This window comes from Chaetodon auriga, chromosome 10, assembly GCF_051107435.1.
Source record: "Chaetodon auriga isolate fChaAug3 chromosome 10, fChaAug3.hap1, whole genome shotgun sequence".
NCBI lineage: Eukaryota > Metazoa > Chordata > Actinopteri > Chaetodontiformes > Chaetodontidae > Chaetodon > Chaetodon auriga.
The window spans coordinates 14,172,596-14,188,702 of NC_135083.1; the positions used below are offsets into that span (position 1 = coordinate 14,172,596).

At 42.8% G+C, this 16,107-nt stretch overlaps 1 protein-coding gene across 1 annotated transcript; it reads left to right on the forward strand.

Annotated features, from left to right (window-relative positions):
- The first annotated feature begins 369 nt into the window (after nucleotides 1–369).
- avpr2aa (arginine vasopressin receptor 2a, duplicate a) lies at nucleotides 370–14,987 on the forward strand. Its single transcript, XM_076742172.1, has 7 exons — nucleotides 370–689; nucleotides 1,698–1,770; nucleotides 7,941–8,326; nucleotides 9,383–9,628; nucleotides 9,875–10,021; nucleotides 11,055–11,571; nucleotides 13,049–14,987. Exons 3-7 carry the CDS (start codon nucleotides 7,943–7,945, stop codon nucleotides 13,246–13,248), a joined length of 1,494 nt encoding a protein of 497 aa, XP_076598287.1. The 5' UTR covers nucleotides 370–689; nucleotides 1,698–1,770; nucleotides 7,941–7,942; the 3' UTR covers nucleotides 13,249–14,987.
- Nucleotides 14,988–16,107: the final 1,120 nt, after the last annotated feature.

The following is a 16,107-nucleotide window of genomic DNA, read 5'->3' on the forward strand; positions in this document are numbered from 1 at the left end:
CCCCTACTCCCTCTTTGTCTCTCACACACACACATAGACACACACACCCAAATGCAAACATTAACCTCAAAACAAGTGACATATGCACATGCACAGACACACATACACCACGTGCACATGCAGATAAACTCTGTTCTCTGCACGCCTACCTCTCTCTCTCTTTCTCTCTCTCTGTCATACACTTCATAGGTATGTATAACACCCTTCCTCCACTCCTAGCTGCACGCTCCACCCTCAGCCCTGGAGGACAGGCTGGTTGACCCAGGAGGAGGGGATAGTGGAGGAGGGAGGGGGAGGTAGGAGCAGACAGAGCTCAGATTAATTTCTGCCGGTGGTGCTGGAGGCACAGCACATTGCAAGAGCATAACGTGACGCACAAGGAGCCGGGACACACATGGCTATCAAATGGATTACTCTGACATGCACTTGTGAACTCCAACACAGCAAGGACAATACAGTCAGCAGGCTCACAAAGGACCGGCACAGACCCTGCAGAACTCTGCTGTCACACTGACAGAATCAAAGGAAAAACTTAGTGACATTAGTTGTGCGTCCTCCCACATTTATTCAGGAGCCAGCTGGTTTTACGCTGAGCAGAGGGACTTGGATTGACAGCACCGAAGATGTGAATGTTTTGGGTAAAATCTGACAGCTGACTGAGTTCTTGTCAACACCGAAGTGGATCGTAAGTAAGTGACTTTCATTTCTTCTGTGGTTAATATTTGATCTGATTACTGATACTGATAGTGATATTGATATACTGCTTGCTACTTATAATCCTCCAATAATTCTCCTATCATCACTGAAAATGCATTACAGCCCAGCGGTGTGCAGGAACTCAAACTTGCACATATTATGAGTGAACGCATTTGTTTACTGATCAATCTAGGTCATCTGTCTGTACATCTACACTATCTCATGCCTGCATGTGAGACACATCCCAGCTCAAGCTCTCTATTCAGTATTTTGTCGTTTATTTTGACTTACCCATGAATGTTTTCATTTTTGATTCACAGTCATGGTGTCATCATCACCATCATGAGTCTTACTCTTCTGATTACTATAAATTTAATCTCTTAACATAAAAGTAGTAGGTCATGCTGTTCCTAAAATCTTAAAAAGAAAGGAAATCTGTGACATTTGATAATTAATAATATTGAACTAGAGGAAAACTCAACAAATTTTTATTTTTTTTTTGTACTATAACAATACACCTGTTTTGGAAAGAACACCTATGGCTGATGTGAATCAATGAATTTATCACATATTTAGAGTATTTGAAAAATGTGCCTCATACTATTTAACAGTCAGTTAAAGCTTATACAACACTGATGTTGATTTTTAACATACAGATTATCTGAATGTTGTCATCTGTTTCTTTCAAATGATTAAACATAATAAACGTCAAACACATTAAACATAACATTTTTGATGAAGTAATGATACAGTGTATATTTATCATGCCTGTCAGTCCTGATTTCAACATGTGTGATATATGTGAACATAAACAGTATGTCTGGTATGTTTGATTGAACATATTTTGTAGCGGAGCCTCACTGAAAATGCATGTGGTCCTCTCAGTTTTTCCGTGGATTAAAAAAAGCTCAAGGGAACTGTCAGGTTGTTAATGTGATCTGCTCTAGCGTGCAATGTTAATGGATTGTAATGGTGACGGATCTTAACGCTTTGTCCCACAGCCGCCGAGACGAGAGCAAAGCACACCGGGAGAGAGGACACGCGTGAGAAAGCTTACCATGCACTGACAGCAAGGTGAGAGCCGACAAAAGGCACATCCACTCGCCTTGGAGCGCCCTTCTCGTATGTCTGTTAGTGTGTATTTATTTGATTTTATTTGTGTGAGCCTGTGTGTGTGTGCGTGTGTGTGTGTGTGTGTGTGTGTGTGTCCTGCCATATTTTAAATGGCAAATCAAAGGTGTTTAGATGATAAAAAGGAAATTTGTGGCTGTGTGTTTATGGTACACACAAGTCTGCGTCTTTAAAGTTAATTGATTTATTGCCTGACTTTTAAACTGTTTGTACAACATTTCTTAATATGAAAGTGGAAAAGAGGCATTTCTCTTCACAGTGATGCAACGATCACAGCAAAATCACAAGCTTTCATTGACAGTCAAGGCCTGTATTTCTGTAGTAGAGATAAGTAATGCACACCAAGGATTGTTGAGAGGTGCTGGAAGTATGATGAAGTATGACTGTGCATCTTGAAGAAGGCCTGAGGGCTGAAACGTCAACTAATAAGAGAAGCGCATATGGAGCCAGAGTGTGCGACATGTCTTTTCTCTTTAGGCCTGTATCTCCACCATTGCAACAGTCTGTCTCGACAGTTTCTCTAATGTAACAACAACTAAATTATATTCAACTGATTAAACAAATCAAAGAAAAGATCACTGTTGGATAGAATTATTTCTTGATTAAGGGCAGGAAACTGTATCAACCAAAGTGACTGGATTTTTTCCATTATCATACACTTTCCTTCATTTTTCTTTTGTGTGTGTGTGTGTGTTTGGCACAATCTATAATATGCAGAAAATGACTTCCTTGATTGTAGCCACCATCCGGAAAAATCATCATCATCATCATTGCTGTTATTTTCATGGTCAATTTAGTTTGCTCTCTAACAGGGAATCATTTCATCATATGGCATAGATCTGATCATATCAACTACAAACCTCCAGGCCTGTTTTAGCTGATGTGGTAACACTGTGGCCCAGTTTCCATTATTCAGAGGGAATACTCTGAATTTTATATCAGTTGTGTCACATGAAAAAGGCCCTGCTTTGTTTAGGGCACATGCTGGTTGCAGTATGCTGGTTAATGATACATAACTAGAAAAACAGCTAGTGGTCTTATGAACAGGCTTTATCAGTGCTGATAAGGGGACTTAGACCTTCTTCAACACCAGGCCTAGTGAGCTCTGTCCTCTGCACAGTGTATTATGGAAATAAACTTAGTGATATTTGTGAATACAAAACCCAAGAAGCGCCACAGCCCACACACAACTGCAATGTGGGCAAGTAATGACTGTATCAGTGTGTTCAATGAGGTGTGGTCCCACATGATTAACATTTAATGGGTTGTTTGGGCAAGAGAGTAAAAGTGTTTACTTTTATTGCTCATACGGGCTGCAGTCTGTGCACCTGAGTGGCATGAAAGAAAGGAATACATCATGGTTACAGAGCTGATTTTTAATAAGTACAGCAGGTGCCTCCACAAACCAAAGTGCATAAATATATGCAGAGTTTCCATCTGTCATTGAACCAACTCATTCAGATGGGGAATTCATGCTGCATGTGAGAGTGTCAGTGGGGAGCTAATTTACCATTATCCGGGGTTTAAGGAGAAAGCGCATGGTCATACCTGCTTCATCATGCAGATGAAATGCTGCACAGCCCAGACTGTGGCACCTCATGACTCATCCAGGCCTTTATTGTGTAAGAATCTATTGATCGGTATGCAAATAAAGTCTCTCACTGTACTTAGGAAAGCAGCATAGAATACCAAAGCTTAAGTATATCACATGATCTGACGTTTGAGTCATATGTGTATTTTCAGTCGGCTTAGATGCAGATCGGGCCAGACCATTTTAATCCTGTTTCCTACCAATGAGGATGATAATTCAAATCAAACAAAGATGATAACCGTGTCAGAAACTGTTTCCTCTGCAGTTTTGATCCTTAATGACAGACAGGGGATGGTGGATTGGTGAGGACAGAATGAAAGAAATAGAGTGAGGTGGGATGAATGTAAAAAGAAGTGAGAAGATAACAGGTGAGGGGAAAACTAGAAAAGAGGAAGAAGGGCAAAGTAGACGGGGAAATTTGTAAATTAGTTGTTTGAGTGTACAGTGGGCTGCTAATGAGGACAGAGGGGTCCTACTTGATCAGACCCCTTAGTCAAAGGGAACTAATCAAGGGACTGACATGCACACACAGGACAGGCAGGGAAGTGACAGATCTTTCATTATGCCTGGATTACTGCATCTTGCGTCAAAGCACCTGTTTGTCTGCCACTGCTGTAACCACCGTTTCATGTTAGCTACTGATTAGCTTTACACCTGCAAGGTTCATCCACACCGTCAGCGTCTTTAAATGCAAATAAGGTGTTCTGTCCATGAGGGAGTGAAAGAAATGTGTTTCCCTACCATGCAATAGGCGGCAATATGGGACCAGAGACAGCGAATATTTCGACTTCCAGACACAGCAGAAAGCAACCACCTCATGTTTTCTACTTTCATTCAAATACCAGTTTCCTGGAATGTAGTTTCATATTTGCCCACAAGCAAAACTAAAAGGACCATAACAGTCGCTTCTGTCTTCCATTCATGACATCGTGTTCATTCCTTTCATTATCACACAATATGAAAGTCTATTAGCATGCTCTACAAACCTGATTGCATTATGTAAACTTTAACAGTGCAGATCGAGTTTGCATTGATTTTTGTTACATTATTTAAATAACCATTAAGTTACATTATTGTAAGGTGCAGGCTTCAAATCAGCATGTACTCAAACTGCATGCAGCAATAATGCAACACTGAAGAGCACAAGTGAAAGTCTGATTTCTACTGTGGTTTCCAGATCACATAGAAAATAATGAAAAGCAGTGGTGGTTTGGGACTATAAAAAATATCAATGACAGCATTAATAATAACAATCACAAACTCTATAATGGTATAGCCTGCATTTGTGAAAAATACACAAAAAAATACCCAAACATACACAATATAGAAATATACAAAGAGCTATACAGAATGAATACGGTGCTACTGTTTGCATACTGGTATTACCCTTTCAGTGTGCCATTTTTGTTGCCTGAGCCAAAGCTTTTGTTCAAAATTATTTAACTTGCCTGAAATCCGGCTGATGAACAAGTGGATCTTATTATACTGTATGTGCTTATATTGCATCAAATTTACGGCCAATCTATCCTTTCAGCTTGAATTATTTTGAATATTTGTCATTTTGACATTTATTCTCTCATCCCAAAAATGTGTCTCTTTAGGACATTTGGTATTTGACATACTTCAAGATGGTTTCAGAAGACTTTGGTGCAAACAGATAGAGTTTGAATCTGGAAAATAGCTGGAACATGACGTCATTTGTCAAATAAATGACCAAAACATGCATGAACAGCCAGGAAACAGGACACGTTGAAAGATGTGAATGGTTTGTTAGCTATAATGTCTTCCTGCGCACTTTAACTACCTGTTTCTATCCTCCCTGAGGCACTGTAGACGTGCGTGCTGGCATAGAAAATGGACGGTTGAACACCAGCTTGCATCTGGGAGGAACGCAAGAGAGGAATTGACTTCATCATTAATCATACTGAAAGCTTTAAAGTAACAGGGAGGAAGCCATGTACTGCACTAACTACTAAAAGCAGTGTCTACAATCCATCCAGCACAGAGAGATGGAATAATTTGTGCCAAACATTAAGTCGATCTGACAGATGGGAATGCCATGCTGTGCTTGTGTTATTAAAGAGAGAGCAACGTAGAATACATTTTCAGGGACAGGGTATGTAAAGGAATATGTTAAACTGCATCCAGCACAGTTCTCCACAGAATATTTACCTTCTCTATGTACTCAAAGTTGAAGGAATTTCCTCTGAGGACACGAAACATCAGTGCCAGAAGTTATGGGCTATGCGTGGGTCTCCTGTAGTTGAGCCATTGAGCAATTTTAAGACAATCCATCATGATTTCTTGGATGCACCAGTCATGCAAATGAGATATGAGTATGTTTGGAGAAAATACTTCCTTGTGTCCCTCAGGAATTCAGGAAAACAGAGGCTAATGACTGAGAGATGGAGCAATCCAAAGTCTTGACACCATTACAGAACATTCCTCTGAGCAGCTGTTGACCCTTTTATTTCATTTTATTCAATACAATTTGGAGGTATTAGTTTGGCATTGATGTAATATTATAGCACCTCCAAGTCATTACACGTTATCTTCACAGAGGCACACTTGAAAAGGGGTCAGAAATTAATCACATGGGCAAATATACATAATGAGATTATGTGAGGGCATAAAAGAGCGCAGCAGCACAAAGAAGTCTCTCAAGAATGACGCTGTAATTACAGAGAGGGGCGCAAGGCTCCTCAGGTTCTGACAAAGAGAGGCCAGGAGATTCCTCGATGAAAAAAGGCCTTGTTGTCTAGACCCCTAATTAAAAAAAAAAACTTGAAAAAGGAAAAATAATAAACAGATAATAAGAAAGAATATTACTATCTTTGATCCAAAGGACCTTTGTACAGGACCAATATTTGAGCTGCGTTATAGGAACTCACAGTGCAGATTTAGAGGACTGCAATAAAAGTCAGACTTGGTTTTGCCATTTATGGCAGCCTTGTGGTGGCGTGGTGCATCAGCAGGGATTCACTCAAACCAAAGAGTCGTTGTCTGACTTAAAAGGAACGGTCCCATTCAGATTCTCTTCCTGTCGCCCACAGCTTTACCTTCACGCAGGGTGGAGAGGTCCAGCTGGCCTGGCCTGTCATGCACTCATCTGAATACATTCCTTGAGCAAAGCCATCATGTAGCGCCGGACAATATGTTCAGCTGTGGTATCTCATGCACTCAGCAGTGAGTACGCTATTACTAGCAAATTGACCATTATGTCTCAGTGGAGTACTGAGAACAATCTTGTCATGTCTTGTTAGTCACACTCAATTGAACAATACTATCACTGTAGTTTCCCTCTCAAAGTGGAAAATTTCCCAACATCCATTCAGCTATAACGTTTGTACACCCAACCACTCCTTGCACATTAGTCTCAATAATACGTCAGTATGGTGTCAGTCAACTCACACTGTGATGAATAACAGCATGTAACCCTCCTTAGAGTTATAGTTGGCCACCTTCTCTTTCCTTATCTTATCAGCCTCTTTCCACAACTCTATTCTTTTACCTTTTCTGGGCTGTTTTTTTTTCTTTTCCCGCCCTCTCTCCACGCTGCCTTCATCCCTCTTCTTTCATCTTCCATTGTTTTCCCTCCCGGACTTTCTTTTAGGTGAAGTTTATTTGACCAGAGATGCCACTGGAGTCCCACGAACTCTGTTTCTGAAATTGTCATCTCATTCCTATCAACTTTCAGTTTTTTTGGGCCATTTATTTATAAGTTAAGAAAAATAAACGTGAAATTCATTGAGATCAAGACAGAGAGTGTGACTGAGGGAAGAGAAAAGAATGCCTGGGTGTATGAGAGAAAGCTGGGGAGGGGAGGGAACGAAAACAGGGGAAAACAGGAATGTATGGGGGAAAGCATGGGATGAGAGCGATTATGAGAGCGGAGGTGAAGGAATAAGAGTGGTGGGATAGAGGGGAAAGCTGTCAAATCAACCTTGAGAAAATATGAGAAAGAAAATAAACCACGTTGAACTTGCGTCAGACAGAACTTGAGGCTTTGAGCGATGGATAAACAGACACACTGAAGACTTATTAAAAAAATTGGAGACAGCACCAAAAACAAAAAACAAAACTCACATGGCAGCATGATCGGTACAGGCTCTGGCTTTCATTACTTTAAGTGACATTTCATAAAATTGCATAAAAGAAGCTATTTATTGTGTGAAAATATAAAATACGCACCAAAAACAGATTTCTGGCTAATTTCTGGATCAACATGCGTTTTCAGTAAAAGTTCTCAAGCCTAAGGTTCAGTACAAAATGACCCCGCTGACAAATTTGAGGACAGATGGAGGAAATCTAATAAAAAGGCCAGATATGATGCTGATATTGTGTAATACAGAGCAAGTGAACCGTTTCTGATCAAATCTGTGCTTTGTAAAATCGGAGCGTCTCGTGATCCTGCACCAGTTTGACTCCTGAGGACTATTTTACGCAGAGCATCATTTAAACACACCAAAATAACTACACATTTTATTGGCTTTTCCACATGAGCTCTTTATTTGTCTTTCAGGAATGGAAAGCATCAGTGTGGAAACGGACTGGGATGGGTTAGCCCTCTCCTCTCTGGTCGCCACAGGAAGGAACAACTTCTCTTCCTCGTCTTTGTTTGTCTCTGAACTGAACTCCCTCAATAGTTCTCACAGCGGGGGATCCTTCTTCGGGATCTTCCCTGAGAATGGTTCCACCACCACACCTCACACCTTGCCCCAGCCCAGGGTGCGGGACCTGGGCCTGGCCCGCGCTGAGATAGCGGTGCTCGGGTTGGTGCTGGCTCTTACCACCCTGGGGAATAGCTTTGTGCTGTGGGTGCTGCTGAGGAGAAGGAAGCACAATGCGCCGATGCATGTGTTCATGGTCAACCTGTGTGTTGCTGACCTGGTGGTGGCCCTCTTTCAGGTTAGTTCACGAGTTACTTGAAACCATTACAGGAATGTAAAGTATGAGAGTGAGCAGGCAAACCTCTAGTTCGTCAGCTTGTTGAAATCATGTAAACGATGTCTAAGACGCCTGTGGTGCTTTCAGAAATGTGTCTGAGCAGGGGCGGGGCTTGCAGACAGGCAAGCCAGGCAGTTGCTTGGAGCCCCCAGCCACTGGGGGGTCGCGGCCACTTATTTACAGCAATGATTATTGATAAGCCTGGGCTTTCAGGGACCTCTGTTGGTCCGTGGACCTCACTTTGAGAAACACTAATCTATTTTATTCAGTATTCATCTCAAATGTCCCAGAAATTGTGCATTTATGTGTGCGAACACCAAATTTTTGCTATGGCAATGAACTGTGAGGTGTTTGAGCCATTCACACCTGTTTGTGACAGGTTTTGTAAAAAACAAAGATATTAAACCTTTAAAGTATATGACTGTTTTTTTACATTGTCAACAAATCAAATGCAAAGACCAAAACCAACCACCAAGTCTATGAATGCTTTGTTACTTTCCCACCCTGTCTGTGGCTCTTACTCTCAAATCCAGTGGATCAAGTCATTGTTATTTCTTAAAACATCCGGGCACTGAACTTTTCAGCAGATTCAGATAGGAGCAAAAAAGTGCATCTGTAGGGGACTATTTTCAGCTGCGGATTAACACACATTTAGTGGTTACAGCAGCAGCAGGTGTATGAGAGCAAAATAAAGTACAGTGCTTATAGAAAGTGTCATCCAGCCCAACTCACTGGTGTTTTTTAAATAGTTTTTGGGCAACAGTTCAGGTCTTTGGCGTAGAAAGATAAGTTCTCTCAGGCTTGATACAATTGATAATTCACTGTTGGTTTTAGTCTTTCCATTGGGTTTGTTTAGAGTAAGAAAGAAGATTAGATAATAAGAAATACAGAATGTCAGCAACCGTGTCCTTGTTTCTCTTTTACATTTCAAAGAGCCAAACTGGGAAAAATGCACCAAGGAAGGGGCCACTTTTATATAAATAAATATAAATATTCTTTTTTAATCTGTGTGTTCAGGTTCTTCCCCAGCTTATATGGGACATCACAGAGAGGTTTCAGGGCCCTGACATACTCTGCCGGTCCATCAAGTACTTGCAGATTGTGGGCATGTTTGCGTCCTCCTACATGATAGTTGCCATGACAGTAGACCGGCACCATGCCATCTGCTGCCCTTTGCAGGCTTACCGTGGGGGAGCAATGTCCCGCTGGAACACCCCTGTCATGGTGGCCTGGGGCTTGGCTCTAGTCCTCAGCATACCGCAGGTAGGGAGGAGTGAACACATGCAAACAATACTTCACATGCACTTACAGACACACACACACACAAAACACATGGTGAAATAGGAAGTGAGTGCTCAGCTGGTGTTCACACCCAGATTTCTACAGTAGAACTCAAGATGTTGGTCTATTTTTAGTTCAGTGAGGTCATTGGAGATTAGCTAATGGGAGAGGAAACCGACAGTCATGTCTGTGGGTGTTCTGACCACCGCCTTTTGTTCGGTCTGTCAGGTGTTCATCTTCTCCCGCTCAGAAGTGGCTCCTGGGGAGTACGAGTGCTGGGGTCACTTCGCTGAGCCGTGGGGCCTGAAGGCTTACGTCACCTGGATGACCGTGGCCGTCTTCCTCCTGCCCGCCCTCATCATTACCATCTGTCAGGTAACACTGATTGTACTGGCTGAACTCTCAATCTCTGCACAAGAGCCATTGACAAGGATTACATGCCGTGGGCAACATCATCCAATAATGAAGCGTGTGGCATGAATGAAATTCTGTTTTGTTTTCACGGAGGGCGCAGTTGGCAGGCATTGTTCAATAACCCGTGGGGGACCGCGGTTGGTGTTATGTAGCATCCCATGGCAGAAAGGCATTCTGGGCTGCCTCCCATCAGCCCTGCTGCTCTATTTAGGGAAAGATATTTCCAGTGTCCAGCTATTTCCCCTAATTAACACAGCACTTGGAGGACCACTGCTGAGACGGCTGCTCAGAAAGTCTGCCCAGTCTGAGAACCTCTTGCCAGGAAGTGGAATGTACCAGATCTCAGCCAAACATAGAATCTCTGACCTTTGTTCATTATCAGATTTCAAATCAAGGACCTGTTTCTCAGAATTATGATGTAGTTTCTGCAGGAGAGGTAATTATGAAAGTTTCAAATCCAAGCTTGATTAAGTAGATATACTTTACCATACTGCTGTATGGTGTTGTGGATTGGACTTAGTTGCCCTCATAAAGTTGCTTTTAAAAGCAAAAGGTGGCAGAAGAGCAGCGGTTGGCAGTAACAAACCTTATAATCAGTGGAAATAAAGCAAGAATAGCTACAAGTATGAATCACCGCTTGCTACTTGATTTAAGGTTATTGTTTTAGTTTCTCAGGACAGCCTGAAAAATAACATCACTGCAATAAACTTTTATGGTAACTTTTCTGATTCAGAACAGAGTGGAGGAATAGTGGTATTGCTAAAAAATGCCTGAAACTGGTTTATAGCTGATGGTATGGCCAACACACACTCTCACTTAAGTTTCAAATTTCCTGTCAGTGTAATAGCAGAAATGCAAACAAGAGCAAAGATAAGCATCTGAACCTGGCCCGTGCCAGTCATAAAACTTAATCCTCAGGACCTTATAGGTCTTCGAATGCCTGCATGGAATGTCTTCTTTCCCTCATATTAGATTGCGCTTATTCTGTTTTCAGATAAGAATCTTCCGAGAGATTCACAATAACATCTACCTGAAGTCAGAGAGGATGGTGATGGCTGAGTTGAAGAAGAACGAAATCCTCTTCCGTTTCCACGGCTTCAGAAAGGAGGATGAGCGGACCAGGGAGAGGGGGAGACGGGCGTCGGGAGGAGGGGGCAGGGACGGGAGGGGGGGACAGCTCTTAAAGGGTGTGAATAATAACCCTCACAATCACAGCCACTGCTGTGGTGAACATGTGACTACAACAACATCGCCCACACAGCAGCAAATACTGGGCAGCTCAGATTGCCAGGAGTCCTACGCGTCCTACGAGCTGGCCTCAGGCTCGCCCCGCTGCTCCCTTGACTACGCCTGCCCTCAACCCCCATCCACTCCACCTCCAAGCATCACTAAAGCCATGTCCAAGACAGTGAGGATGACCCTGGTCATAGTGCTGGTCTATACTATCTGCTGGTCACCTTTCTTCATCGTCCAGCTTTGGGCGGCCTGGGACCCCAACCCTCCAGATCAAGGTCAGTCACGCATACATGCTTTATGGATACTGCTCATCCATGACATCAGCCTGACAGCAACATTCAACTATGTGTGTCATTCATCCTCAAAAAGCAACAAAAATAGACATCTTGGTCATAGCCGCTGTCAGTGAATCACTTAAGTTGTTTTTCCTCACATGGATTGAACCCTTTTAGCCCAGATTATCCATTTAATTGCCCTGTGTGTTTTGCACTACAGGCAGCCAAAAACAAAAGTAAAATAACCAGGCCTGGTCCATGACAGCAATCTCTGATCAACGCTGCTGTCCATCTTATTGAGTCTAAACACGATCTCTCTCATTATTCCAAGGACACCTCGTTCCAGCTCAGATGTGGTAACAGTGAGTGAAATACAAGGTCAAAAACAATGTTTGTTTTGACCCACAACCAGAAACCCCTGGATGGCCTCTGTACATTTTGGCACACAAACAGCATCTGTTGATGTCTTTACTGGCAGCCAGTGACCGAGCAAGCAAAGCCGGAGTGGTCGTAAGTTGTGGCTGATAGTACAGGCTGAGTGGGTGTCCTCTGATCTGAAACTGAAGACAAACATCAGAGACCAGTAAATAACCTGTTTGTATCCCCTGCTGATTTTGCAACGCTGCCAGATGTTGACATTTCATCAACAATGATAAAGTGTCAGCAGCTCGCACACATAGTTGCAATCACAAGCAGACACACGGCATCAATATGCAGAGTGTACTCATGCAGATCCAAGTATGCATACACACATGAATGAGTCCTTACTGGCAGGCAGCTCCTATCGCCGTCACATACACACACACTCACTCACACACACGCAAACATCGGACGAGCTTTGTATTCTAAAATCAGTTTGTTCTAGTCCTCAGTTGGCTGTGGTGAAATAAGCATGTTTGAGTTATTACATAAAGACTTATTATTAGAAGGGAAAAAATGAAAAAGGATGTATGTCGGACTTCGTCCATCTGGGATATTTACAGTCCTGCTGCTATTGCTGAAGGAAATGTGATGTAAAACAATAATCATGAATAGTTTATATTCAAACTGAATAGTTGTTGTACATATTTATGTTTGTTTAGAACAATGTGATGCACACTGTGCTTCCCATTTGGAAGAATGGTCTTCCTCACAAACTGTTCATGTGAAAGTTTGTGTGTTTACACGCTTGTTTTATAATGTGTATGTGTGTGTAGTGTGTGGCCATGTATTACTGATGATGTGGGGAAATAAATCTGTTTACACAGTCACATTGTGCGGTCTTGCCTTACTTGTGGGGACAAAATGCAGGTCTCCACAATGTAAATTATTAAATTTTAGGGTGAAGATTTGGGTTACGGCTCGGTTAAGGGTTAAGTTTAGGCAAGTAGTGGTTATGGTTATGGTTAGGGTAAGTCTCCAGGAAATGAATGCACGTCTATGTAATGCCCCCACAAGTGATGAAAACCTAACGTGTGTGTGTGTGTGTCCTCAGCAGGAGTGGCCTTCACTATCCTGATGCTGCTGGCCAGTTTGAACTCATGCACCAACCCGTGGATCTACACAGCTTTCTCCAGCAGCGTGTCCAGAGAGCTGCAGAGCCTGCTGCAGTGTCGCTCAGGACCTGGCCGCCGGGGCTCCCTGCCCGACGACTCCACCACCACACACACCTCCACCACCAAGGAAAGCCTGTACTGACACAAACTACTGAGACGGAAACAGACTAGAGGACGTGCATAGGTGCACAAGCGCACAAGGACTCTGCCACCACCACCACCTCCAGCATCGCAGCCTGAGAGAAGAGAGCTCTGACCTCTACCAGATGTTTCCAACAACAAATGACAGCTGTGCTGTCAGCAGGACCTCCATCTGTAATCATCTGTCCTCTCCACCCCAGCAGTGAGGAAGAGTGTCATTGAAGATGTCAGCACCACTTAATGAGGGCACTGTGACAGTGACCGTGACAGCATCCGCAATGCAAAATGGTCCTGAAAGTAAAGAGATTTTCACCTCATTGCATTGATTCTTATGAGAAAACTCCTCAGACAGAGCAGAGTCGAAGGAATGCAAGGGGTGGATCACTGCATTAATGGCCTTACGGCACGCCTAATGTACAAAGCAGCAGACAAAGCTATGGGCGTAGGGAAAACATAGCAGCAGGCCGAGGGAAAAGGAGCGAGAGACACATACAGACAGCAAGAGAGAGAGTGAGAGAGAGAGAGAGAGAGAGAGAGAGAGAGGCGGCTGCTGGACTGAGAACAGACAGAGGATGACATGGATGTTACAGCTGCAGGAGCAGACCTGAGAAGGCTGTAGTTGAAATCTAATAATGTGAACAAACTTTGTTAAATCAAAGAAAGTGGATTACAGACGCATGCTTGAGGCTGAATTCATATTCGCTCAGGAGGAATCCGGTTCCAAAGAACAATAGTGATTTGTTAGCAAGAAGGATGGAGATTCAGTCATGAGGGCGGCACAGCAGAGACGCTGCCCCACGAGGAGCTGGAATACTGTGGGTTAATGCAGACAGGAGGAGGAGGAGGAGGAGGCCTGGGAGAATACAAATGAACAATCCAGGTTTCCTCACTCAACCGGGACACAATTATGTGATTGTATTCTGTACAAACACAGCATATGAGGTACATGAAATTAACTTCCTGTCATGCTCTCCTGAATGTATTAGACAAGAGCGTGAACATTAAGCAGGAGACACAGGAAGGAAACAAACAGAGAACAGTGAACAGCATTCCATGTACAGTGATGAACAATGTAAAGTATATTTATTGAACATGTAAGGCACATTAGATATTATTACTTTTTTTGTGTAAGATAAATGTTGAATGTAAATCATGCAATTCTAATGATCCGATATGTGCAGTAGAAAACAAGTCAAACCAAAGATTTTGTTAAGTTCGACAGTGGAATCAATTCAGGTTTTAATAGCAGAGATGACAAAGCTTCAGCATTTCAAGTGAGAATTCTCCCGGTCAAACCAAGTGCCTGTAATGTCGGTAGACATTTATAGAGGGGCCTCCCTCACAGGATTTATCTTTGAATGATGTCAGCCATGTTATTCTTAGACAGAGCTACCATCAGAGGAGGAATCATTGGATATGTTTTATCACACCATGAGCCATGTGTTCTTTGATCTGTTTATTTATTGTTGTATAAATGATGATGATGATAATATATAATAGAGATAGACAGATAGGTATGTATGTATAGATAGATAGATATATCAGTTTCTGTTACGGCCTTATGTTCATGTACAGGTTTTTGTATCACATTTTATTCTGTGTAAAGAGCAATGTATAATGCCCCTCAACTGCATGACAGATTAGTAATAGTAATGTTACATTTTTTCATAAAAGTGCGATTATATAAGCTACTGTACATACAGTAGATGTAATAACAGTCTGTGTGTATAAAATGAGGTTATGATTTGCTGTATGTGGTCACTCTTTTCATTTCAGACTTCATGTTCTTGCAAATTATGGCATGCTTTTTAAGATGCTGCTTGCTCATTTTGAGGTCAGCACATCCGTCTTATCATGAGAGAGCAGTGTATGCGTGTCGGCGGGACAATACTGGGATGCTTTCAAGGTGTCTCAGGAGCAGCTGTCTGGGTCGAAGCAGAAGCCTCACCTTTTCCTCTGTGCGGCCAGGGTGTTTGGGCTTTCAGCACGCCACTGTGAATTTGTTCCCGAGACACAAGCCTCCGCTTTGATTCTCTGCCAAATGAAAGGCTACAGCAACAACGTCCCATGTCCCACTTTGTTATATCAGGAAATAAATGAACTTCTCCCAAACCCTCAGGGTGTTCATGTATTTTCCTCTTCCTGAAAGGAAGTTGAGAGGTCAGAGGATGATTCTTCTCAGCTGAAAGGGTCAGACTTCAGATCCATCGAGCCTTTCAGAGTGATGGGTGAGGCCAAACATGCTCTCGCTGTGCATTATACTGTCTGTACAGCCATTAGCGAGCATTACAACAGCTGAATAATGAATGTTTTCTGATGAATGGAGAAATTACTAGCACAAACGGCCACTAAAATTAGACACATCATTGCAGAGAATTTTTCTGTGACTCTGTCTTGCGTCCTGAGGATAGAAGACCTGACAGTAGCTATTATGCCCCCCCACTCCCATTTGATCATATGATAGATGGTCTATAGGGCAGGTTACTGCTTTTTTGCAATGCTGGGATGTGTCGCTGTGGGTGTGTTTATGCTGAATATCCTGATGCTTATGGATTCCAGGCTGAAAGGTTGATGTCTAAACTCAAGGTCACCTCTTCATTACAGTGGGGCACAGCTTCCTCCCCTGTCGCTGTGATGGGGGTATAAGGGAAACAAATGAGCCCTCTGTGTGGCTGTCACAAGGGCAGGAAAATAGGTGAACTTGCCTCTTCAAATCAATCTTGGGTCAGCCAAGGAGTGCATCCAGTGGCTCTGAAGAATGATGGAGCCCCCCAGCCTTGACCAAAGCCGACATAAATCAAACCTGGAGCCAGGAGCTTTACTACACTGAGCAATGTGTCTGCATTGCTTAACTCAAGAC

Excerpts from the sequence above, each read along its gene's own strand:
- avpr2aa (XM_076742172.1), top strand. The coding sequence starts at position 7,943 with ATGGAAAGCATCAGTGTGGAAACGGACTGGGATGGGTTAGCCCTCTCC. Across the intron at positions 9,629-9,874 it reads TAGTCCTCAGCATACCGCAG|GTGTTCATCTTCTCCCGCTC; the intron begins GTAGGGAGGAGT and ends TCGGTCTGTCAG. Across the intron at positions 10,022-11,054 it reads TCATCATTACCATCTGTCAG|ATAAGAATCTTCCGAGAGAT; the intron begins GTAACACTGATT and ends TTCTGTTTTCAG.